Source organism: Grus americana, chromosome 1, assembly GCF_028858705.1.
Source record: "Grus americana isolate bGruAme1 chromosome 1, bGruAme1.mat, whole genome shotgun sequence".
Classification (NCBI taxonomy): domain Eukaryota; kingdom Metazoa; phylum Chordata; class Aves; order Gruiformes; family Gruidae; genus Grus; species Grus americana.
The window spans coordinates 23310673-23336640 of NC_072852.1; the positions used below are offsets into that span (position 1 = coordinate 23310673).

Here is a 25968-nt window from a genome sequence, read left to right on the forward strand (position 1 = left end):
GGCTAGTTGATAGTGAATACAATCTTCTCTCCGTTCCATGGGCCATATAAGAAACATCCCGTGGGGCTGGATCAACTCACACGGTGACGTTAGTCAAGTTGCGTCACTTGTGACTGATGCTAAGTTTGGTTCATGGTGCCCAAGCCTGGTCAGATTTGTAATCTATGTGCCCTACAGGAGCCGAAGTAGAACGATGGGATTATCGCATAAACCAGCGCCTGATTAGATTCAACCCTGAGCCAAATACAAGCAACACAAAATGCTAAGAGGCACTGAAAGTCCTGTGCACTGCTGTTCCCAATTGCAGTGATTTTATTCACATCCATTAAACATGTTTCATTTTCAAGTCGTTGCTGTGTTACCAAATCACAGTGAGATACCTTCACATTCAATAGAAGACTTTCCATTGTGAATCTTTTTCTCAGGTCTTCAAATAGCCACTATTTAAAAACTCTTCTTCAGCCTTTGTGAGCTTAGTATTAACATTTGGGGAAAAACATGTAACAAAACAAATATAAGAAGAGGATGATCAATTTAAAGCATTATCAAACCACATTTTGAGTTTTGTTAGCACATAATATATAAAAATATTGTGGAAAATAATTCAAAATGTCTTTGGAAAACAGTATAGTTGTCTATAACTGTCTTCTAATTTTGTTTATAATTGTAATTTCATCATATTTTTGGTAGGAACCAGTCAGATCACTAGGGACAAAGTACATATCTACAGATGAGCCTGGATTTTCTGTATAGTCAGTGAGGCAGGCACTTGTTCAGTGTGATCCATTTCATTACAAATAAAACTTTTTTAAGGAAAAGGATCAGGTGAATCACACCTTAGGATGTCCACTGCTCTCCATAGCCTATAAGAGGTGCCTTGAGAGACTGGCTCACATGTAGTTGCCCACAGTGTTCCTATTTAGTATTAAGTAAAATTAATTCTCTCTTCTCCTCAGAGGTCTAAAAATTTGTTCAGGCATGTGTAATTTTGTTAAATATCGAAATAAATAAATGCCTCTCACTTGAGAATTAAAGTGGGGGCAATTTGGAGATATTTATAACAGTCAGTCAGGTGTTTAGATATGTAGGCTGAAATCCTGATCTCGTTAAAATCAGCGGGACTTCTCCAGATGTCAGTGGGGGCACAACATTGTTTCTATTTAACGTGGTCCAAATGCAAGCAGGGAATAGAGACCTTGTTAATGTTGGACCTCAGCTCAAGTAAAATGTCGGAAAGGGAATACTGAATGTTCAGCTGGTTTCCTGACATAATACATTGTGCTCTTTTCACTTAAGAAATCAGCTACCTTTTCATAAAAGTAATTTCATGTTAGAAATTATCTGGAAGGCATTTTAGATATATAGTAAGCCTAGAAGTTAATTCCACTGGAGAAATAATCAGTTTAATATCCAAATGAATTGAATGTGCTTGTACTGCAGCGGCTGAAGAGCGTACTTAAATTCAGGAGCCCTGATTACTCCATTGTCACAAATGGAACCTCTCTGCGAGTGTGTGTAAGTAGTTACTGCACTTCTGTAGGCTGGAACAGAATGATACAGCAAAACAGAAAATACAATGTGTTACGGATCAAATCTGTTTCTGGATGTCATGCAATGCGAAGATAAATACGAATTACTGGTTGGAATCTGAACACCAAGCTAAGTTTAGTTACCCTGATTTGGCCTTTGCTCTGCCGGTATCATCAATTTCCCGGCTTGTAGAACAGTGCAGCCAGGTGTTCAAATTCACAGAAGGCCAAGAATTACTCCCTCACAGGATATTGAAAGTAAAACCTAGGCAATGTAACTCATATTCGAAAGTAAATACACTGTGTGACAGGTATAAAACCGCTGAACTGAATGGTATTTCTCACTGTTTTTTTTTTTCCAGAAGTACCTCAGCTGCAGGGCAAAATACAAGGACATAAGCTACTGACCTCCTCTTAGCATCAGGACCAGACATACTACCCTACACTTCACCATCAATTAGGAGCAATTGAAAACCACCTCTTGGAAAAGCTGATCAACCCATGACATCAGTGGACATCTTTTTTAAAGCACATTTTATGTACTTCTGCTGAGATCCTTTTTCTACCTACCGCATGGTTCTATATTACTTACTGGGCACTGATGGTAGCCTCCAGAAAGCGCAGCTTCAAATGGTCAACCTCATCCTTTAGCAAGAAGAAAATCTGGATACCGGATAGCAACAACATCTTCAGAGAAAATGGTATACAAAGGAAAACGATTAGTTTCTTGCCATTGTTTCTTCCTGTTAACAGCCAAATTCTACTGGATACTCACTCTGATGCAAAGAACTCATGGCCAGGAATATGCTCACTCCATTCGACTGGATGGGGACATCATCTTGGGAGGACTGTTCCCCGTCCATGCAAAAGGGGATAGAGGGGTGCCTTGTGGGGAGCTCAAGAAGGAGAAAGGGATCCACAGACTAGAGGCAATGCTGTATGCAATTGATCAGATTAATAAAGACCCTGATCTTCTTGCCAATATCACCTTAGGTGTCCGGATCCTTGATACGTGTTCCAGGGACACTTACGCATTGGAGCAGTCCTTAACATTTGTGCAAGCATTGATAGAAAAAGATGGTTCAGATGTGAAGTGTGCTAATGGGGACCCACCTATTTTCACTAAGCCAGACAAGATATCAGGTGTGATAGGTGCTGCAGCAAGTTCTGTGTCCATTATGGTCGCAAATATTTTAAGACTTTTTAAGGTAAGGAATATTTTCTATCTTTCTTTTAAATTTCAACCACAATGAAATAAGTGAGATGATTGTGTTGTGTTAACTTTGAAAAAGAAAGGACTTCTTCAGATTCAGAAATCAAATGACTGGTTTGCCCTTTCAAAGCAAATGAAAAAAACCACCACCAACAACAAAAAGATCAGTGATTGCAGACCCTAATTTAAGGTGCCAAATGCCTCTTTTGAAGTTCTGAGCAACCGGAGCACATTTTAATTCTTTAGGGATTTGTATCCTTATTTTTTTACAACTCATATTTGCTCCTTATTGAGCATTTATGCTCATCAAGACGAGGTTCAGATTGATTTCTCAAATTTACAGGAGAATGAAACATAAGGTTTAAACACAAATCCATTTGTAGGAGGACCAGATAATTTCCCTAAATAGGAAGATATGCCAGTAATAATCTCGTGCTATTGATGTGCATGTCTAGCCAAATAAGGTATACTGAAATATCTTTGATTTCCTTGAAATCTTAACCTCCTCCATATTTTTTACAAGGTGATATTTTTTCCCAGACTTTGTTATCACTTTGTGAGAGATTACTTTTGGACAACAGTTTTACTGGCATTTACTTCCATGTACTTTATTAAGCTCCGATGTTATAAATAATGGAGAAGTAAACCTGCCACTTTTAAACTTGCTAAGTTAGATGGGAAGACGAACACATTCTAATCAATCAACTTAGCTGGAACAGATCGGACAGCAGACATTTGATTTTTAATCCTGTGCAACGGCAAACAGATGATGGTAAGTGGAGCACTTTTTTCTACACACAAAATGACTGTAACTTTTGTCTGAATCTATTATTGTCCTACTGCCCACTGTTATTCAGACTCGTTCCTTCCGTTCAGAAATCTTGCCTTATGTCCTACAACTTCACAACCACCGAAGACCACTTAAAGACCATTTCTTTGACTTTGGTGGAGAAGATTCTGGTAATGTTAAATATTGTTGTTATGTATTTTGAAAAGCGTTACAATTGATTTTTAATTGTTGTAACTGAGAATTTGATTAGAAGTAAGGAAAGATTGGCTTTTTTTTTTTTAAGGTTTCTCAAATTGGAAAAGTGTGTTTCAGTCATTAAAAGGGAGTATTTTGTCCTTCCCTCTGGTTCTCCCATGAAGGGTATAATGATGGATTTACAATTCAGTGGAAGAACAAAGTGTCTGCTGGGTTGTGGTCAGGTGTTCATTACAATCTCAAAACTGATCCCTAGCTGCACTTACTGCACAGGTTTGAGAGCAGTGGAGTTGTTCCAGCCATATGTTTTGCTTGTGAAAATCAAGTACACAAAACCGAGCTGAGACTTAAAAATGTTCTATATAGAGACCACATCTGGAGCTGTGCCTGGTGGGGGAGGCCTGTCTTTCCAGGGAAGAATCATGTATGTTGCAGTAGGTGTCTATTTTTGATTTCACATCCTTATTTTGAAGTTGTGTTACCCTATTAAATAATGCATAGTTCTGAAGTAATGATAGATGGAACGGTCACTTTAATACCCATCATAATGCATGGCCACGTAGACTACGACTTACACCCAGTTTTGAGTTGAATACAGGGCCGTAGACTGATTTAAGAAACTAAGCCTTGTAAGACATGCATTAACTGTGAATTAAGAGCAGCAAGAAGGAAAGAGGCCTATGAATTGTCTAAGATAGCGGCAATTTGTCTTCTGAAACCATGACAGCTACCTCCTGATTTCCATTATGCAATAAGATTGCAAATAACGTTCTACTGCAGTCTTAATCAATAGAGGGTCACGTGATATCCCCTCTGGGGAAAGATCTTATTTACCCATTTAATTGATGTAACACAGCTGCTGGCAAAAGGAGGAGACATCTCTTTTAGTTTTAATTATAGATCCTGCACAAATATTCTTAATAATGTAAAAAATGACAAATTATACCCTTTAATGTCTGATGTTGGACCTGCATCTGAAGTCTGTTTTTACACCTTCCTCTCAGAAGTAGATCTGTTATCTCTGCATGAGTAAAGGCTTCTGGATAAGGCCCTCAGTACTATAGAAACCATTCACAATGGTTATAGTCAAGAGGATTAGGAAATTAAAGGTCATTTGCCAGAAATATAGAAGTATAATCCATTTTGGGTTGTACTCAGTCCAAAGACATGGGCTGACATTCTCAGCTGATGCACCCCCACAGCTCTGCAGCTGAGGACCAGGACATGGTCTAAGCTCACAAAAGCTCCAGATATGAAATTGTGTTTACTGTATCTTGGTATATGTCAAGGCTGGGCACTCAGCTGGTGTAAATGCCTGTACTTTCATCGAAGTCAGTGCTCACCATCATGCAAATGCCTGTTTTCATTATAACCAAGATGAGCGTGATTCATCCATATTTCTGTCTAACAGTTCTATTCAGCAAGTTGAACCTGTAATTTGAAGTTCAGTATTGCTTTAATATCTACTCTGAAGTTCCTAAATGTCAGGACTACATATTTTTAGAGAACATTGTTATCCAGTGAAATTTTAATCTGTGATGAAATCGTGAGAAGTATATTATATCACTCAATGTGAATACACAAACAAAGATAGCCTGAGAAATAGTATGCTCAGCAGCTTGGATTCTCATGCTGGTATTTTTCTTTTTCTTGCTATTTTTTTTCTTTTTTTTTATTGATTTTACAACATAAAACATACAGGTCAATAGTCCTATCTGATGATCTGGTGGATAGCATAAACTGATTGATAGTCATGGTATCTTTTTATCTAAGTGTTTTCATGAGAAGAGGGAAAGGAGGGCACCACAGAAAATGACCTTGACCTCTAGCCTTTTTCCTGGTCAAATGGCTTACCATGAATTCTTCTCTGTCCTTTCTCCCTTTGTGAATTTCCATGTGCATCACCGCTTAGCCTTAAGGTCCAAATTTGGACAGCCTAATTTTCAGTTGTTGATGGTTTTAGACCTTTCAGAGGCACTTTACAAACACAAAACACTTGTTCAAGGAAGTAGCTGTTTGAAAGTGGACCTGTTATTCTTTGATTATTATAAGGAGGCTGGTTTTTGCCTTATGTTACTCTGGTCCTTGATGTAAAAAAAAATGGTGTGAAACAGTTGCTTAGTAAGCTTTCAGAAATTGGAGTGGTCTTGCTGCAAAAACTATGGAAGAAGGAGAGGACCTTCAGAGGTGAGCACAGAAGGACTGTGCTAGGTAACACAGTAGCTACCCACTTAAGCAGTTCTTCATGGATTTCAGGACAGATTGTCCCCAGTTGAAATTGCTGGCTCATCGTTTTAAGTTATTTTGTCAGAGAACGTCATGAGTGGGCTGCTTCACAAGGGAAATTAAGACAGAGCCAAGGGGACAGCAAGGCAAGAAAGGCTGTTATCTCTCAGTCTCACTTGAATGAGAAGAACAAAACAGGTCCATCTGCGTAACCACAGCCAACAGCCCAACGATTACCAGACAAGTTCATAGCAGTGAGGCAGATCCAAGCTAAGCCAGGAAGTCAGGTCAGCAAGGCAAGGTCAGTGTCAGCAAGGCAAAGTCATGGTCAGCAAAGTACACGGCCAGCAGCATAGCTCAAGCAGGAGCCCAGGGCAAGGGCCTGAGCTGAAATGCAGCTGCCAAGCAAAGAAGGTGGACAGAAGTCCCAGCGAGGCTTCTCACGGCTCTTCCTCACAACTTAGCTGTTTTCCTGGGCTGATCCAGGCACACATATCTACACCATATTGAAGATGACTTTGAACGCATGGAACCAAATCCAGGTCTGGGGAAGGGAGGAATGTTGCGGAGCCTGTTGATGCATTCAGGGCCTTGACAGTTTTTTAGCATTTCCCATGGCAGTGACTGTAGAAATAGGACAGACAGGCATGGGCCAGCCTCTTTCCTTTCCTCTGATGCACCAGGAACTGCTCTTTCCTCTGGCTAATGGAAAGTGACATTGTTTGGCTTTTGGGGTTTTTTTTCTCAGTCTGGAAATCCTGCTACCAAGTTGGTTTCTCTTTGGCTGGCAGGATCTACTGAGGGGCTGGCTGTCCCAGTTGGCCAGCTCTCACTAGCACAAAGGCAACTTTTCTATTGACTGGATCACTCAAAATCTTACTCATACGCCCTTCCCTGGCTCTGTCTCACTGAAATTTTGGCTTTCTGTAGGGTCCTCAGGCATAGCCAGGTGGTATCCTTTAGCTTCTTTGTTTGGGCTGTTCCCGGTCCCTTGAAACTTGGCCTGGAGGAAACAAAAGACTCTGTAACCTATCTCCCTTCATGTATTATGTTCCCTGTATTCAAAGCTTCTACTTGTTTAATGTCTGAATAACTCATATCAATGGTTAAAATCTGCTGGAAAAGAGAGAGACATTTGTTTAAGCTAGTGCCCTCCCATCTGAAAACCTCACGCTGTTTCTGAACTCCTTGGTACACTCCATCTGTCACCTTCACACATCTTTTAGCCAAGGTCACACTGGGAGCAGCCTAGGGGTGATGGTTTGCATGTGAATTGAGATGGGTGGACAGTATGCTTGGTGAATTGTGATCTTAAGCTTTTATGTATATATTTATATACCTGCTTATAAAGCCAAAATATTCAGCGACAGTTTTATTCCTTTCCTTGCCTTGCTTTGCCTTACCTTGTCTTGCCTTGCTTTGCCTTCTGTTTTCTCCTCTTTTCCCAAGACTAAATGACTTATTTCCTCTTTTTGGTCAAATTCCTTTCTTGCTGCACCACTGTAATCCACTTTAATAGCTGCTGTCTGGAGGGACTAATATTCACTTCATGCACATTTGCCTCACACATTTCATACACATTTACCTCTTCAGAAGTACAAATACAAATGACATTATAGAGTTACTCTTTCAACTTTATGTTCAACCATCCAAAATGCAAGGGATAGTTTCTTTCAATAAATCTAGAAGTGAATGTATTAGTTCCCTAAGAATTTTGTTTATTTGCCTTGATTCTTTCCTTGCCTCATTTTGCGTTTTATGCATATCTTTGACTGGCAGCCTTGCGCAGCTACCAGGGCTGCACCTGGATGATGCGTTTTTAGGCAGGTCTTTTTATGTATGGCTGCCATTTGTCTCTCTTGCTGCCTTGTGTTCCAGACCTGCACAAAACAGCAGAAAGGCCTCCCAGAAATGAGGGAATTGCCACTGTACAGAGCTGAACCTCGCTGAACGTCACTACATACAGGGCTATGCATTTGATTGTGCCAATAGAGTGCATCTCATGATTGAAGGGAATATGATGTAAATAAAATGTAATAACATTTTACCACATAATTTCAGAAAGCACACGCATACTTTTGTGAGGCCACCTGAACCGTACATAGATCCTGATCCTGACTCTGTCTATGGAAATTTTTGCACCTCATGAGCATTACTGACTTCAGAGGCTCTAGGGGGATGCAGGAGTCAATCTGTTCCATGTCTGACTGCAGGGTCTTTCCATAACGGAAGAGCTTTGCCATATCCTTTATAAGAAGTGAAGAACAAGCTCAAGAATTTTATCCAATATATTCCCATTCATTAATAAAAAATGCGCTGCATTGATTAAAATATATCAATTTTCTGTTCACTGTGTCACGCTACATTTGTCAACATTTTTTGCTGCATAGCATTTGAAATTTGAAATGGGATTTTTTGTGGTTAAAACATATGTGGAAAATCTTGTGTGAAGTGTGAAGAAAAATTGTTGTTAGTAGGGAGAAGACGACTGAAACATTTTGAAATCAGCTCTTAAGATGAACAGATTTGTTTTACTTTTGTTCTAGATAATATTTTCATTTTCTGAATCATTTTTAATTATAAAAGGAACCCATTGCCAATACATCCCATTTAATTTTACAGTGTTTTTTGTATCTTATTACAAGCACATATCTGTTTAGTGCCTGAGCATCTTGTCTTGTTATTGGCTAGAAAATACCGTTATAATCATTCTATTTTTTCTGTTTTTTTCATAATCCAGCTTCTCTTACATAGAGACAACATTCATATGTCTTTATATTTCCATGGTAGTAGATACTTGATTATGCAAAACCCCCTTTTAATTCAACCATGATTCTTCTGTCAGTACCAGGTTAAATGTGTTACGAGAGAGGCAAACGCTAGGTCAACACCAAGATAAAATTATAGGTAGAACAGATACTTTGCAGGTATCAATAATGAAATGGGAAATTTTTTAGTTGCAACCAGAGAAAATAATAGGTTTTCAGATTCTGTGAATCAAATTTTATTTGTGCTAAGTTGCTTGAGGCAAGGGAGTACAAAAGCAACTTGATGCATTCATTTAGTATTTTACAGTATATTAGTTTCTTAAATATTCCTCTAAAGATCTTATATTTTTAGTCTTCTCCTATTGCTGGATGCAGTTACAACTAGTAACTGGTTTGAGCAAAGAGGCAATCTAATTTTCTGTATTATTTCCATGTTTGTCATTGGTTTGCTACTAGGCTTTAGAAGCATCTATTGACCTTTTTGTGCTTCTCTTTTGTCATTTTGATTTGACTGTGTTTAACCATTTCACAGGAACAATCGGAAGCTTGATTAACTTTTGTTAAATGGTTTGAGATGTCTTCTCTGTTATTGTAGGCAGGCTGAAGCTATCTAAAATGTTGAGGTTTTTATGCTATTCCACAACCACAATATGTGAACACCTTATAAAGAGACTGTAGCTATTAAAGACCAATGGTCTGATTTTCTTTCTACTTCCCTGAGGGCACTTGGGACTATATATATATATATATATATATACATACATATATATACACACACGCACATTTTTCCCTGACAAGAAGGAAACTGCATATGCGGAGAGAATTATTTCACCCTTTCATGGCTGACGCTTTGCTGAGTGTCTACCACTGTATTAGAGTTGTTTGTATGTGACAGAGGCCCCCGAGGTATTTGTTAAATATAGCATATATTAATATAGATATCAGTCATAATTTCACAAATGAGAAGACCAAAAGGCCGAGAGGAGTCTAGCAGTTCAGCAAGGGCTGTCTTACACACAGAAACACAAATTCTGCAGTGGGCTTTTTCAAAGACTGTGTGTTAATAGGAGGCACTTTTTACGTCTTCGCTAGTAAACAAAATGTACCTGGCAGAGTTCTCTGGCAATGAGACCCGCTGACACAGACAATCCACATCCGTATCATAAACTCCTGTATTCCTCCAAATCATGGGGCTGCACGCAGACTACTGGGAGGGAATGATTCCTGACCCGTGCTGACTTCTGAAGCCTGTCTGGAAATCGTGAGACTGCTGGCTGGCACAGGTCGCAGCTGAGCTGTGGACTGTCCTGACAGTTTAGCGGTGGGGGCAGCTGAGCTGGCGCTGAGGGATGCGCTCCGAAATGATGTGATTTACCAGCGTAGATGTTGCTGCTGATTTCTCAGGACAGAGCTCCTCCGCTCCTACGTCACACTGAAGGGAAGCCAAGAGGCTGCAAGGATCACTGATGCTGTTTCAGTGTTTTACTACAGTGATGTTAGTTTTATTAGCCACAATGAGAACTAAATTAAGTCTTTTTTTTTTTTTCCCCTGGTGGATAATTGTTTCAGTACAGTGACAGCTGTGCAATATGAATAGTCCTACGTTGTGACTGTCATCAGAAACCAGGCACTATTGTGTGTTACAGCCAACTGGTAGGTTTTGTGGGTTTGTGTCTTTCCATCCTCATTATTTTCCCCAAAGCACATTGTGCTATTAGGATTAAACTGGTTTAGAGTGCTTAAATGTACATCCTTTTGTTTGCTAGCATTTATCAGAGAAAAATAGTTGTCCAAAAAAAAAAAGTCTTACTGAAGGACACTAATTCCACATGAATGAACTAAATAGCCAAGAGTGAAACGTTGCTCTGGGCTGGGATCTACATATGCTCCCAGATCAGAAAAGCAAGATATTATGTCCCCTATGCTTCTGACAGGACAATTAAGCATTTAAGAGAGGCCTTAAATTAGGAGGCTGTTTGCCCTTGGCTGCCTGTGTCCTCAATAGAGAGTAAAATGCTTTCAGAGGGGGGCTGGATCAGGTCTACGAGTGCGGATGCATCTTTCATATTTGCAGCGACAGGATGGGTTGATCCATGCTTGCACTTTCACCAGACAGAACCTCTTCTCACTGGAAGGCTTTGGAAGCCTTGCATGCAAGTCATAGGTGGCTCTGTACACATTTATAAGAAGAATTTAAACACCTGCAAGGGTGGTGCCAGTTTCTTGATTCCTTCCTCACCTTCCTGTGGGAGGAATCTTATTCATCTCCTTTTCCCTTCCATTTGCCCCCTGCTCTATTTCTCTCTCTTGTTGTCTTAAAAAAAGCTACTTTTTGACCATTGTTCCCAATATTTTTCAAGTGAGTATTTCATTCCATAGTCTCCAAACAAAATTTTATTCAGACATGCTGAATTAGCAAGGCTCTGACTGGGGCTCAGTTTCTGTAGGTTGTGAGGATGAGTGGGTCAGCAGGAGGAAGAGCTGGAGTTTGGGGACTTACAAGTGAGAGCTATCTGTGAGGATAACAGGAAATAAGGGAAGTGCTTGTTGCGAGACTGAGCCCTCAAGGGACAAGGGTTTCTTCTTTTTACCTTACTGTAGGATTTCTTCTCTGGCACTTCAGATAGATACCTGGCTCTAACTCTTCTCTAAAATAAATTATTTCTGATAGCAATGCTGAGATATGCCATAGTATTGAGAGAACTCTCGTCCTATTGTATTTCTTTTATAGCTCAAGACTGTGGAACAGGACCAAAAGTGATTTCTCCGAGCTGGAATAATTCATATTTCGAGTTTTGGCTTATGTTCTTTCATAGAAGGTGCCTCCAGCATTTAGTTGCATAGCAGCAGTATTTGTAGAGGCAGAATCAGGATTTTTATTCCTTCTTCACTGGTACATTTATGCACATGGCTCTTCTATAAACTTAAAAGTAGCAAAACGATGATAGCCAATTTTGGGTATCATTCTACAAAAAGCTGCTAACAACTTCCATTAGCTTTTTACTCTGATAGTGGCTTTAAAATGCCATTACAATCTTCTTCCAGGCTGGGTAAAACTTTGTCAAGCAACCCCATTGCATTATGGTAGCACTGATCCCCCATGGTGATTGTTACTTATTCATATAATTTTCTTTGTTTTTTGTTTGTAAAGTCCTTTGAAATGTTAAGGTCATAGCAAAAAGTTATCACCACAGTTATACTTAGGCTATTCTTTAGAGGAACATTTCAGAGAGGATCCTGCAATAGTTCTCCTGGCCTGAGACTTCCAAAACAAAGCCCAAGAAAAGAGCTGAAGAAAGGGCTGGCTTTCTTGACATTCTTATTTCTTCTTTTGGTGCCATGAATATGCTTTGGTTTTATCAATGGTGCAGAAACACAGAAAGTTCCCTTCCAGAACAGCTGACTTTCCAGAAAAGCTGTCACCTAGACAAGGACTCACCAGTCTAGAAGGTGTGCTGTGTGAACGCAGATGAAGTCACAGGAGGTCTCAAGACTTGCCTATTTGGATGATAGGTGAAAACATTATTAAGTGGAGCACGGGCTAAGATGTTAAAATGTACTGCTATAGAAGACAATGCATACTGGCTAATAATAGAAAGGAGGGAATATATAATAGCTCTACATTTGCTTTTGCACATTTATATTATTTGCTACATTATTATATTACCATGAATTCATCGGCTGTGGACTACTTAGTCCAAGCATCCTTTCAAGAGAGCGCTGTGGGAGAAGAGAACGTATCTTGGTAATCTGAGACAAGGAACTCATTTATCATTATGAGCAGCACAAAAATCTGGGGATTCAGACTATGCTCATGGCTATGGTGTCTGGGACCGAACAAAAACATGTCCTGCAGAAAGAGACAAACAGGCTGGTATCATACACTGAATGTAAAATGCAAGGGCCTGGGAATCCCAAGACTGCAGAAGGCTTGCTGCAGGGGCACTTGTTTTCTGATTCAGGTATCTGCCTTCTGCTGAGTTCAGGAGCAGCAGGTAAATAGCATAAGTGACTACATTCTTCTGTAGCCGGCTGGATGGGACCTGCTTGTTGAATGCTGCTTACCGAAAAGGGAAATGGAGTCTGATTTTTGTGTCACTTTTAGTCTTGTTTAAACAAGGAAGAATCCCTGGGAGAGCAATGTATTCCGGGGAAGCCAGTGAATTATAGCACTGTAAAACTGGATTTATCCAGAGGCAAATAATGTGCTGCATCCATCCAATATTGCATCCCATTGGTACTACTGTCAGCACGCTTTCTATTCCACTACGGGAGTTCAACAGATGTGTACAAAAAGCAGATGTGGGTCCTCAATTGTTGCTTCATGACATTTTCAGATATGTTCATGGTGATGCTCTTTTGGTCTCGGTCTGCAAAGAGATATGGATATGTTCAACTGGAAGAGAGATGGTTTGTTTCTGTGGGACAGTCCTGATCTTGGGGGAGCTGGCAATCTGGTTTCCACAGGCATGTCTCTGCAGAGTGGCTTTTATAATATGCACTAACGACAAACATAACATGCCAAATTCTACTGATAATGAGGAGTTAGTAGAGCATGGACATGTATAGCTAGGATATTGTTTCAGAAGGCAAAATACAGGTTGACTATTAGGAAAGACTATTGCCAAGAAGTACCCTGTTGTACATTGTCTAAAGGTTAATCCAGTTGTGTGGGAGAGGAGAAATGCCACATTTCCTACTTCCTAGCTTTCTGAAAATTAGGTTGGATAGAAGTATAAAAATATACATTTTTTTATATCAGTGGGAAAATAATCTAGGTAAAGTAGCCAGTGTTTTCCACTCCTAACTTTGATGGTTCTGTTGCAATCCTTTGCATAACAAAGCACAGGATTTAAAAGTTACCAGCTGCTATATTTACCTTCCAAAGTGTGAAGAAAATATGTATTGTCCTGAGGATTAAAGGGCTGATTCTCTTTGTGCTCAGTTCAGGCAGAACTGAAATGTTTGTAACAAAAGTAAAAGCTATTAGAAAGCATGAAACACGAGAGAAAAAAATGTGTTTACGTCTTCTTTGTTGGACAGGATTTGACGATGCCCTTTGAAAGTTTAAGTGTAAACATTTATCTTATTAACCAGAATTTCTTTTTGTGCATGTTACAAACAATTCCACTTGCAAAACCTAAATGCAGTTGGAGCTGTTGTTTCAGCCCACTGGGAACTGTTTTGCCAAATATCTTCTGAATAGCAAAACCTCCTCATCTGTGAGCCAGTTCACATCTCTAATACCAACTGAAAAGCATTTTGGAAACCTGGATATGTAAGGTATTTGAGACGAGATGTACTGCAGAGAAAGAATAATATCTGTAGGGCTAGTCTCGGGGACTGGAATATGAAGGGAGGGTAGCTGTGCTGTATGCGAGAGCGTGAAAAGCTTGCAGTTGGAACAGATGCTGAGAGTGCCCTGTGACTCAAGGTATGATTTCCTGCCGTTCCTGCCAAGTTTCAAAGCTTGTTTTTTTCCTTTTTTTTTTTTTTTTTCCTCTCCTTATTTCTATTTTTAGGCTGAATAGCCAAGGACTTGTGCTTCAGGAATGAAGATTGACCATTCAACTTATACTTATTTTATTGCGTCTTTGCATATGCGTCAAATAATGTTTCATTCTGGCATGCAGGAGAGAATGAGAGTAAAGATGTAAAAAGCAGATGAAAACGCAGGGTATTTTTGGGATGGGTCAAATAATCACTCGGCTCAATGGCAAGCTGCAAAGCTTTGTCTGAGTGTGACAGAGTGCCCTGGTTGTGTGGCAGTGCCCGTCGAAGCCTTACATCCTTTGTCTTGCTTCACCACAGCTTTTTCTCTGTGACCTTGGGCAAGTCACGCAGAACTGAATCCTCAGCCTGATGGCTGATGCCCATGGAACTCGGTGCCCAAGTGACTCTGGAGGACTGACGCCCAGGGGCCCTCGCCCCTGCTTCCCTGGTTATAGCACTTCTGCGCCAGAAGGGATTTGCGCATATAAAGGCTCCTCGATAATCAGATAAAAGAGTGAGGGGTGGGGGCATATAAGTACCTTAGATAGCTAGTTCTTAACGAGGGATTCCTCGTGTCCTCTTACATAGTTCTCTCCCTTGGGTTTTGCTATGAAAGGGGATTATCCAAGTCCGCTGTATGATTTAAATATGCAAGTCATCATTCTCTGGAGGAAGTGGTGAAACCTGCCTGACCTGCAATCAGAGGCTGTACATCCCCCTTAGGAGCCACGACAGTCAAAGAAAGAGAGCCCCAGAGTCAGGAAAAAATATCTGGATTATTGCCCAGTAAAATTAAAATTGTTAAAACTCCTCTCTGCAATCTATATTAGAGTGATTGGGAAAAAATGAATGTCTGCCATTACTACGACAAAGCATGAAATTAAGTAGTGTTGGATAAAAGAAAATTAAGACAGGTGCATGCAAAAGTATGTTCTGCTTAGCTGAGTGGATTTTTTTGTTGTTCTTAAATGCTTGAAAAGAGTGACAGTCAAATCCGTTTTGTAAAAGACTTGCTAGCTGACAATTGTTCCAGTTTATTTCTTGGTGTCTCAGGAACCTTTTTTTCTGTTTGTTTCTTTTTTCATGCTGATTTCATTACAAGTTTGTTTGCTTATCTCTAACTTGAGTAAGAATCCCTACGAATAGTGCACCTTCTGACAGCTGTGTGGCAAATAACTGCCTCATCTATTTACCAGGAGTGGATCGGGAGCTAAGAGGGCCTTCCACACCTTTTAGAAAAGATGATTCCTATTTTTAAATTTTCTCCTTTTCAGTTGTTTCTAATATACCCAAAGCATGAATGCAATATTGTGAGCAAGGCTGTGCAAATAATTAGTCAGTTTGACAGCTGACCTGAAAATAAACATTCGTTTTAATCTAAACCAAAATGATCATGTTGAATTGGGATTTGGGGACTTTTTTATTTGGTTAGATTTTTCATTTTATTTTATTGAGGAAAGCTTTCCAAAGTGTTTTGTTTTGTGTTAAATGCTAACTTATATCCCACATGAAACAAAATATTTTATTTCTCTTTTGGAAATTTTATAATTTAAAAAAAAAAGTTACAGGTTTGAAATGCCAATCTTCGGTACCATTCATTAAGTAGTGGTGCCCCTCTTCTTATCATAGAGTGTTTACTCATGACTTACACAAGGCTCTTGGGCAAATTCTTCCTTTAAGATTCAGAGCAGGGAATCAAATATAGTTTAGGAGATGAGACAGCTCAACTCCAGTCCCCACAAAACCAGACAAAACTGCTTTATAGTAAAATTAAGAGTTCTGGTCACAGAAGGTGAGGAAACCGCAGAAGCGCGCTCCTTCACTGGCACGGCGGGGCACTCTGTATAATTTAGCTTCCCCAACCTTCCACCCCGTGACCTTTCTTTCTGCCAGAACAGGTCACAGAATCACAGAATCACAGAACAGTAGGGGTTGGAAGGGACCTCTGGAGATCATCTAGTCCAACCCCCCTGCTAAAGCAGGATCACCTACAACAGGTTGCATAGGACCATGTCCAGGCGGGTTTTGAATATCTCCAGAGAAGGAGACTCCACAACCTCTCTGGGCAGCCTGTCCCAGTGCTTGGTGACCCTCAAAGTGAAGAAGTTTTTCCTCATATTCGGGTGGATCTTCCTGTGTTCCAATTTGTGCCCATTGCCCCTTGTCCTGTCGCTGGGCACCACTGAAAAGAGTCTGGCCCCTTCCTCTTGACACTCGCCCTTTAGACACTTATAAGCATTGATGAGATCCCCTCTCAGTCTTCTCTTCTCCAGGCTGAACAGACCCAGCTCTCTCAGCCTTTCCTCATACAAGAGATGCTCCAGTCCCCTCATCATCCTCACAGCCCTCTGCTGGACTCTCTCCAGTAGTTCCCTGTCTTTCTTGAACTGGGGAGCCCAGAACTGAACACAGAACTCCAGATGTGGCCTCACCAGGGCAGAGTAGAGGGGGAATAGAGGTCTTATCCCACCGGTCTCCTGTGTGCAGTACTTTCCCTGGAGAGCTCTAATCTCAGAACTCTTTGCCAAAACTGGCCTGTAATTGTGCATCTGCTTCTTTGAAAACTCCTTCCCACTCTTCTCCCTCTGAACAGCTGTACGCACGTTAATGCTGCTGTTGCCAGATGCTGTCTATTCACTGCTGATAAGCTTTCACAATGGGAACATTTTATTTCATCTATGCTAGAATTCATTAAATATTCATTAGAGCAATGATTTGAACTTACCTATCCCTGTTCCTTGCTGAATACTGGACTACACAGTGAATTACTCTCAGGCAGGTCCAATGGAAGCTTAATTGTTTATGAAAACATGAACAGCTTCAGCAGGAGAGACTTTCATGTCCAAAAACCCTATAACTCAATGGTTAGTTGTTCCCAGCTGAGTACTCTAACCACCAGGCTATTAAGTATAATAACAGGCAGCTACTACAGCCTCATTTTTCCTTTTGGAACGTACTTGTGCATTGAGAGGATAAATTACAGAAAAATGACAGATACTTAGTGACAGAGACCAATACCAATGGAAAACCTTTAAAGAAGTCCTGCTGAATGCCATGGGGAGACCTAACAGTAGAGCACATTTGAATACTGAAACATTCATTTAGATGCTTTAGCCATGGATTTTCGAGCTTTTATCTTTAAGATGAAGTTTGAAAGTCTTGGCCAGAATGGTAACACAAGATTCGTCTCACCTCATCTTCAGCTGCCCGGTTTAACATAGACCTCAAGGACAGACCCCTGTATTCATACGAATGGCTGATTCATCCCCCGTGAGTCTGGAGTGCAAGTGGACTTCTGGAAGTGCCTATGTGTGTTCATCAATCGTAGACAAAGACCTAGTGACTTCCAAAGACTAGGAATTTCTAACCACCTACTGCTACACAGTCCTGACCATCTCGCTTCCCAACTGACTAAATGACAAGCAGGTCCTTCAGTATCCAGGGCTGATATCTCGGCAGTGCAAACCCCCTGCCATAAACTTATTATCTTATTTATGTACTCTCATAAAATAGAGATGGTTTCTGTCCTTGACATACAGGCTGTATGTAATTGTAATTACTTTTGATTTGTTTTATGTATAGGGCTTTATAGAAGGACTGCAGCGATTTTTGTTCTAGATATGGAAAATTGGAGGACACTCCCACAGCAGCTATTGACAGTGATATTTGACATTCTTTCTTTCTTCAGGCTATTGTGAATATTGTGGATACTATAGTTATTCAGGCAGACTGATATAATAATAATAAATAAAGTTGTATTTTACTTTACAGCTCCTATTTGTAGCAGTGCTCCAGGCACCTCTCTATAATACATTAAAGACCATTATAATATTAAAATCTATAGAAAATGAACCATAAAAATAATGGCAAATGGACAAATGAAATAAAATAATTGGACTATGATGGAAGCTTTTCTCCAAAATTTAACATACAAGACTTTCTCAGGCTCAGGACGTGGGGAGGGCTGGAGTAGGCAAGGGCAGCATGCAACCAACAATTTCTGCGAGTCATAATGAAAGAATACAGTAGTTATGACTTTAATTGGGATACTTTTTAGATCCACTGACTGAAAAAATTTGAGTTACGGAGTTAGATGTCAATATATATGAATCTCACTGATTTTACTAAAAGCTTCTCTTGAAAAGATTAAGGGGAAAAAAGTTAAGAAACATCACATACATATTTATTCCCACTTTGTAAGAGCTGACTTCTGCACTCCCCACACTGTACCACATGCCACGGAGAACAGCAAATGATGGCAGGAGCCTGAGACCCGTAAGCAGGCAGTGCTCCGCAGCCCCAGCTGCCACCCCTAGGCAGGGCACCAGAGTGCCATGAGAAATGCAATACCACTAGATCAAAGTAGCTATACTTTTAGAGAAGTAGAATTGTCCTCAAACCAGCTTGTGCATATGCTACTATTAGCATCAAATTTTATCTGGCACTATATCAAATAGGGACTTCGCTTTGGTTTGCAAAAACCAGCCATGTGCAAAATGTTCTTTGGTATGCTGGAGCAGCCTACCCTAAGCCAACGAGTTAAAAAACCATCCACCCTGACTACGGTGGCACGTTGTCCTTTGCGCCAGGAAAGCCTGTGGCAGCTGAACATTGGCTTTGCAAGAGGGAGATCTCAATATCCTGGGCCAAGTATTCTCGAGTGGGCATGGGCTCAGTTTTCATCTGTAGCAAAGAGAATGTCTGAAGGTGGTTTAAGGGCATTAAGCGACTCATGGAAATTTAGTGCAAAATAGTATGTGAAAGTTTCCTCTTCCTTTGGCATTCCAGAATAGTGTAAATTAAGAAACATTTATTGCTACGTTAGAAAAAAGTGAAAGAAATACTTTGGTCTTTTCATCACACAGGCCAGCGTAGCACTTTGGTACGGCTGATGATCATATGAGTGACTTGAAAATTCTAACAAGCAAGTAAACAAACCTTGATGGTAATACAGCAAATTGCAAAATGCAGACTTGTCCTAGAAAAGCTTAACAGCATTAATGTATTTTTAAGCAAGGGATTATCAAGTAGACACCAGTAGAAAGGCAGAGTTAGTAAAATTCTGCTGTTAGTAAGAACTTGTAAAACCCAAAGCAACATTACTTCCATATATCTTTGATCATTTTACAGTGCTACATGTGTTTTTTTGGAAAATGCTTTAACTTGCCGTGAACGATGTCTGAACTGGCCATCTATCACTGCACAATTTGTCTGCAGTACTTACGAATCTAACACCCAGAATGACAAGTGTAATTACATGCTTCTGAAACATATGCCATAATTTATGGATATTAAGCAAGTATAAATAAGAGATCAAATCCTAGTGTAAGCAGTCATCCAGGAAATCATCTTGACATTTATTTCATTTAAACCTTTCTTTCAGTAAGACAGTCAGAACATACCTGAGTAGTACTATCAGCACATCTGCAGCTACTTGCCAATTATTTCGTGTTTGCAAAGCAAAGGATCAGGTACATACAAACAGTTAACACTTAATTATTCAGTTACATTTTACACATGTAGTTATGTAGGTGTTTATCACGCTCCCTTATTGTTATTATTATTAATTTCCCCCAAGAGATTAATAGACGGGACTTAAATAGCAACAGTCCTTTTCACCTATTTATACCGTGTGTTAACATTCAATGTAATTTGAATTAGAAAACTGAGTACAAAGGCGCAAGCCTTAGAGAGCTGGGGGTTTGTTGGCCTGAGATCCTGCTAGGAAGAGGAGCAGAAAAGGAGGAGTGAGGCTGGGCGTGCTGGGTGAGGTATCCCCAACGCAGCTCAGCGGGTCGGTGCTGTGCTTGGTAGGTGAAGCTGGAGCTGTGAGCACAGGAGTGGGCTGGGCACTCGGACTCCCAGCTGGGAGTTCGCACACTTTGTGTCTTACCGCAGTACTTAGAAGGCAATGGCGTTGATAATATTGTGTAGATTGTAAAATTGATTTTTATTTCCTGTTGTCAGCATTACCCCTGAGACTCTGTGCCTGCCTTATCCCTCCTGCTAAGCAGTGCTTTACTCCATGAACACTGCCAGGGAAATCTGAGAACTAGAATAAGCCAATATTTTGAAAAGGGAGGGGGGGAAAGCAATTCTGGCAACCAGTTCCTGCCAGGGGCAAAATAATGCAACGGCTGATATAGAATAGTATTAATGTAGAATGAAAGTATCAGGAATGCCAGCCCACATGCAGGGATGGAAAATAGGTCTTGGCAAATTAACCTGATTATCTTTTTAGCAAGATTTTGAGTTGTAAAGCTAATGGCATTGACTTTTGTAAACCTCAGTGCCACAAGTTGTTCTGTGAGGTACTGAGTTAGCTCTAACCTTACCTTATTTAATAAGATCGTCAGAGATACATATATATGTATATATATATATTTAGTTCAGTTCTTTACATTAACACCAGTGGTAGCTTGAGGTTTAGCTGCATAAGCTTTGGCTTGGGGATGGGAAGGAAGGTTCATGGGGAAAAGTCATTCTCCACTAACTAGTGGTGATATCGCTCCTATGTCAATGCCTTATTCAGTGAAGGAAATGTTTCCTCTCCAAATTGACAATGCTCCTCTACAGCCCCCCTGGGCAATCCCTTCCTGATTACAAGCCAGAAACTGTGTCTGGGGTGGTTATTGCAGCCAGTTTTTCTTGAACCTTTTAAAATATCCAGCTTGTTTCTAAGGTTTTCTTGGAGTATCTGAGAGGTATACACAGAGTACGCTGGTGGGAGCTGAAATCTCTGTATTTGCCAGGAGCTCTCTGATGGCCTTTGAGAGATGCGAGCAATGTGGAGGGAGCGCGAGAGAACTGCCTGTGAAAGGCGGGGAAATAAGACAGTGTCAGGGGAGGAAACCTACTGACAAATTACGGCAAGTTTGCATGGGCTCTTTAGCGAAGCAACTGGGAGAACGGGGTTGGTGGGTTCAGCAAACAAGTGGTTCTGTTCGAGTGTGCAGCGAACTGACAGGCTGAACATCATTAGAGGTAGTCGGTAAGGTTGCAGTTCTCTCCCAGGGAAGGGGAGGAGGGGTATGTTTCTTGTGTCTTTTTTTGGATATTTGTGGTTGTATAATCTGTCAGTTGTACTGTTAATCTACAGAAGCTCCAAGATCAAGCATTTCTTTTCAGGATGATAATAACCATTGAAACTGCTGGCTGTTATCTTGTATTTATGTAACTTACTCTTCCCCATGCACCGTAGTTTGCAGCCTCGTTTATCGATGTCTCTCTCTTCTCAAGTCTTAATGAAGAAATTAGACACCAAAAGTTCAGGTTTTTAAAATGATACTGTCATTATTTAAAAAAAAAAACAAACAAAACCCCAAACACCTTTAACCCTGTATTTTATAACAGGCTGATTAAGAGTTTTTCTTCATCCCCTAACATCAGGATAATGAAATTGGGGTGGTTTTTCATATATCCCTTTGCATTTCTCATTTTACTTCTTTCCTTTGTTTGGTCATAAGCCCCGGAACCAAGAGGCTTCTGCATCAGGAGCATTTGCCTCACTGGCAGGCTCCTCAGGCCCTTGTGCTGGCACTCTGCAGGTGCCTTAGGGGATGGCCTTGTGGTGACGCTACAGACGGACTGTCTGAGCCGCCTTGTCCTCTGTTCAACACACTGTTGATGCAAAGGTGCTCTTTACTCTGCGCTATGCGTTCGGTTGTGCTGTCTTACATTCTTGCTATCAGCTTAGCAAGCTGATACCAGTTGTATCATGTGAATTTATTGTTTTCCTGTTGGTTCAATCACCCAAGCCCTTTCAGGATATACACGCAGCCAAAAGAAATGGGATTCACAGGTCAAGATTATTCATGTTCTGTACAGTGCAATATAAAATCCTGGCTCTACAATTAAAAACAATTAATTGAGCAAATACCTACTTTATCCAGAAGTCGTTGCTAAAATCGTCCTGTAGGGAGCCTGATCAAAAACTTGATAGTTTATCATGAGATTAGGAGAATAGCTACTGCTTAGTTTGTACTTTGATACTAATTATCAGTAGCAAAGGTAAGGTTGAGAAAGAACAGTCAGGAAGAATATTTGAAAATTAGTACTGTGTCATAGAATATAGTCTTGAAAGATCAGTGGATAGAAGCCAAAATTGTCAGGGCATGGTAATGTTGGTTCCACTGCTATTTCAGTGAAATGCACATGCCTTTCAGCCTGGAACCACCTGCGAGCAATACTAACTTACTACTGCAATATTGGGGCCTGCAGGGTCCTGAGCCAGAGGACTGTTTAAAAGATTAATTGGCTGGAAATCATTCCTTACCTGAAATCTATCTCTGCTGCTTGACTTTCAGATAGATAAAGTCTCGGCTTCTTGGCACTTGAAATGTCTTTTCAGGCTGGAAACACTTCGTTTCCCCACATACACAGAAAGTTTGGTTGTTTATAACCAAACTATAATAAAGGATGGCACGGAATAATGAGATACAAACTCCAATGCTTAGTGTTTTCTTCACCACATCTTCTCCACTGTCTTGAGCAGAAATACTAGTTTTCAGAAAGTTAGTTGCCCTGAACTTTTCTGCATTTATCGGATATATTCAAGAGTAGCATAAGGGCTATTCTTGAAAAAGCTATCAACATCTTGTTTGATTATTATTCGTTTCACTTGGAAGGTTTCTGGTGTGTACAGGGCCATGGGAAGACAGGATTGTTTGCAAAAATCACAGTGCCTTCACAACTTTCTTTTACAAGGGAAGGAGTAGTATTAATGCTGCTGTCTTAGTCCATTCCTTGTAAAATAATGATACAAGACCCTTTCTAGTACCATGAACTTCACTGGAACAAACAAAATTCGCTTTGGGAATCCTTAGCTTTTACACAGCATATTCATTATTCTTTAGTTATTCTCCTAAAAGCTGTTAGGTTTTAAAGTACTTTGCAGTACTCTGGAATTGGCTGCAGAGCAATCAAGCGTGGAGTATTTTGCCATCACACTCATTACTTTTTCAGCTCTTTAAGGTTTTTCTCAGCTATACCTGTAGTATGTCTCGATATTACTTACTGCTTTTAAAAAGTATGGGAGACAAGTCCTGGGTTCATCTGTATGTGCTAATATACAGGCCTCGCCGTGAACAAGAGCACGACAGTGAGCCTGTTCAGATCATCACCCTGTATTTCAGAGAACGCAGAGGCACTGGTGTATGATAGGCTTTTAAATCTCTTTTGTTCAGTTACAACAATGTTTACACTTTATGGTGAGATTTGATGGACTCATAAAGACCTCTGATAAACAGTAAGCCTGGTGGGTAAAGAGAAGATGGGTCACAGATGAGCAATCCTGAGTGCTGGGGGACCTGCTTTTGCTCTTGGGCAAGTGTTGGCAGTCAAAAATCTCCAGAGATGCAGTTCATTTTTTTTTTTTTGTTGAAAAGTCTAAAAAATAAAAAAGTTAGGAATTAAATTTGAATAAAAAAAAGAAATATATGCTATAGCAGCTATTCAAATCAACTATTTGAATTTTTGTTTTCTAAGAAAAAAAGAACAAAATTCCTTCTATTTCATCCTTCCTGGTATTTCTGTTTAGCTTTTTATTTGCAGGCATAAACCAAGAAAACACATAAGTCTTTCTTCCCTGCATACCAACATTTCCTATCTCATATCTTCTGTATGACTTTTAACTTCTGCTTGCTTTGTAGGACCCATTTCAATAGCATGAGTAGCAGAACTTCACATGTGATTTATTTTCCAAGTTTTAAAAATAAACCAAGCAAAATACTGTCTGCTCAGTTTGCTTATGGAAATTTATACATGAATGGAAAAAGGAGAAATTTCAATATACGTGACTAATAAATTAGCAGCCTGTGCTCCAGAGAGAAATGGAAAATTGCAGCATTAAATCAATTTTATGTGGTAACATACCAAAACAACAGATTGTTTGGGGTACTCGAGGTAACCACCTTTCCCTGGTAATATATGAATGTCAGTAACACTCAGCAACACATTCTTCATCAAGTTTATAGTGAAAATTTCTGACAGTGGCAGGTGAGGAATTAGTTTTAAGGATGATGTCCTTCTGGTGGCTCATGCTGAGAATGATATTATTTATATTAACTGGCAAAATAGCCTGGCAGCACACAGGCAATTACCTCAATTTTATGTTTAGTGCTCTTCTCATAAATCTATGTAATGATGGCATCTCTGTTATGAGCTTACATTAACTTACTGGTTACAGTAATTGTATTGAAACAAGTCAATGTCCACTCTGTGATGAAGGTAGTACTGTTATGGTATTCCAAATAAATAATTGCTTGAGATGTATATAAGAAGAACAGATCAGGGCCTTATGAAAGGAAACTTTAATTGCACAATTAGGTGGAGCTTAGGTAGTGATCTTTCCTGTGTATGTGTGAATTTGTTCTCTCTAAGGACTTGGTCTCAAGAAGGCAAACCGGACATTTCTTTTTCGGCTGGGTCCTCTCCTCAAAACTGGTGTTTAGAGTCATTAGCGGACGTGAAGCAAAATTCAGTATATGTCCCCTTGATCTTGCCAAAACCCCTTTATTCCCCATAATAGCTTAGTCTGAACCCATCTCTTAAGATGGAAAGGCAGAAGACGTGCTGTTTATCATGCTCTTTCCTGAGGCATTTGTTACTGTCCACTGTCAAAGGTAGACCATTGGTTTGACCCAATATGGTTGTTTTACCATGTGCTACTGTAAGAGGAACTGCAGAGGTTTCTGTGGGTGATTTATGTTTGGTGTGAAGCTGGAATTTACAAAAGTGTATACCCAAAGTGGCAGGCCAGTAATCACTGGAATCACACTCCAAGTACAAAAGCCTTGTGCTTTGTCAGCTAATACAAGTGTTGTTTTCTTATAACATATGAAATATTGCTTTGGGCATCCTGGTCAGATGGGAAATAGGTATCCTTGTATCCTTTCAAATATTCCTATATTAGTTAATAAAGATGAACTGTAGCTTCTGTTGTTTTAGGGGAAAAGTTAAGTTCCAAAAATATTTTCTTCTTCCATGAACATTAGAAATTCATCTTAATGTGCTGACCTTGGCTGTGCACATTTAAAACAGATCCATTAAAGTAAAAATAGCTTTTGAATTACCCAGTTTGATAGACTACTTGATCTGCTAAGTACCTGCAAAAAATTCATTCAGGTATTTTCTGTCCAGAGTGCTTTTTTATCTGGTGGCAACTGCTTGGGCTGAGCTGTCAATAGGCTTTAGCAGAAAACATAGAAAAATTCAGAAAACATCTGTTTTAGGGCATTTGACCTACAATTCATGCGTGCCAAAATCACTGCAGAATGAAACAAAGAAATCAGATTTGCCACAGACAGGGAATGAGACAGACCCTCTGTATTGACTTAAAAATAACGGTGCTCGTTTACTTGTAATTCTGAATAGATAGTTTCTGTGCTCTTGAGACAAATTTGTAAGCATGGCATTTGAGAAATACTGCAGTTCATGGAGACTATCACTGGCAAAGGTTTGGAGTCCCACACTTTTTTAATAAGCAAACACATTGGTAGCCAGAAAATAGCTACTCCTTGCTGATATCCTCAGGTACATCCCTTCTAACATCCCTTCAGATCTCACTGCTCTGTAATGTCCCTAGAAAGCTGCACTTACGTGTTGATTCAGTAAAGTCCTCCGGCGTGGCTGGGAATGCTCTGTCATTGCCCAGGGTCATGCTATAAGGGGCTGGCAGCTCTGGAAATAGCGTGAGAGCCTCAGGTATTCAGAACGTGTGAGAGGACTGTGCGAGTACTTGCTTTCATGTCCTTT

The 25968-nt window shown here is 40.0% G+C and overlaps 1 protein-coding gene across 4 annotated transcripts in view; it reads left to right on the forward strand.

Annotated features, from left to right (window-relative positions):
• GRM8 (glutamate metabotropic receptor 8) overlaps positions 1-25968 on the forward strand; it is a 360424-nt gene that overhangs the window by 5141 nt on the left and 329315 nt on the right. For all 4 annotated transcript variants that reach the window (XM_054826915.1, XM_054826905.1, XM_054826898.1 and 1 more), the window contains exon 2: positions 1892-2737. In XM_054826915.1, the coding sequence (XP_054682890.1) occupies positions 2228-2737 (510 nt within the window). In that variant the 5' untranslated portion in view covers positions 1892-2227. The remainder of the gene's footprint in view (positions 1-1891; positions 2738-25968) is intronic.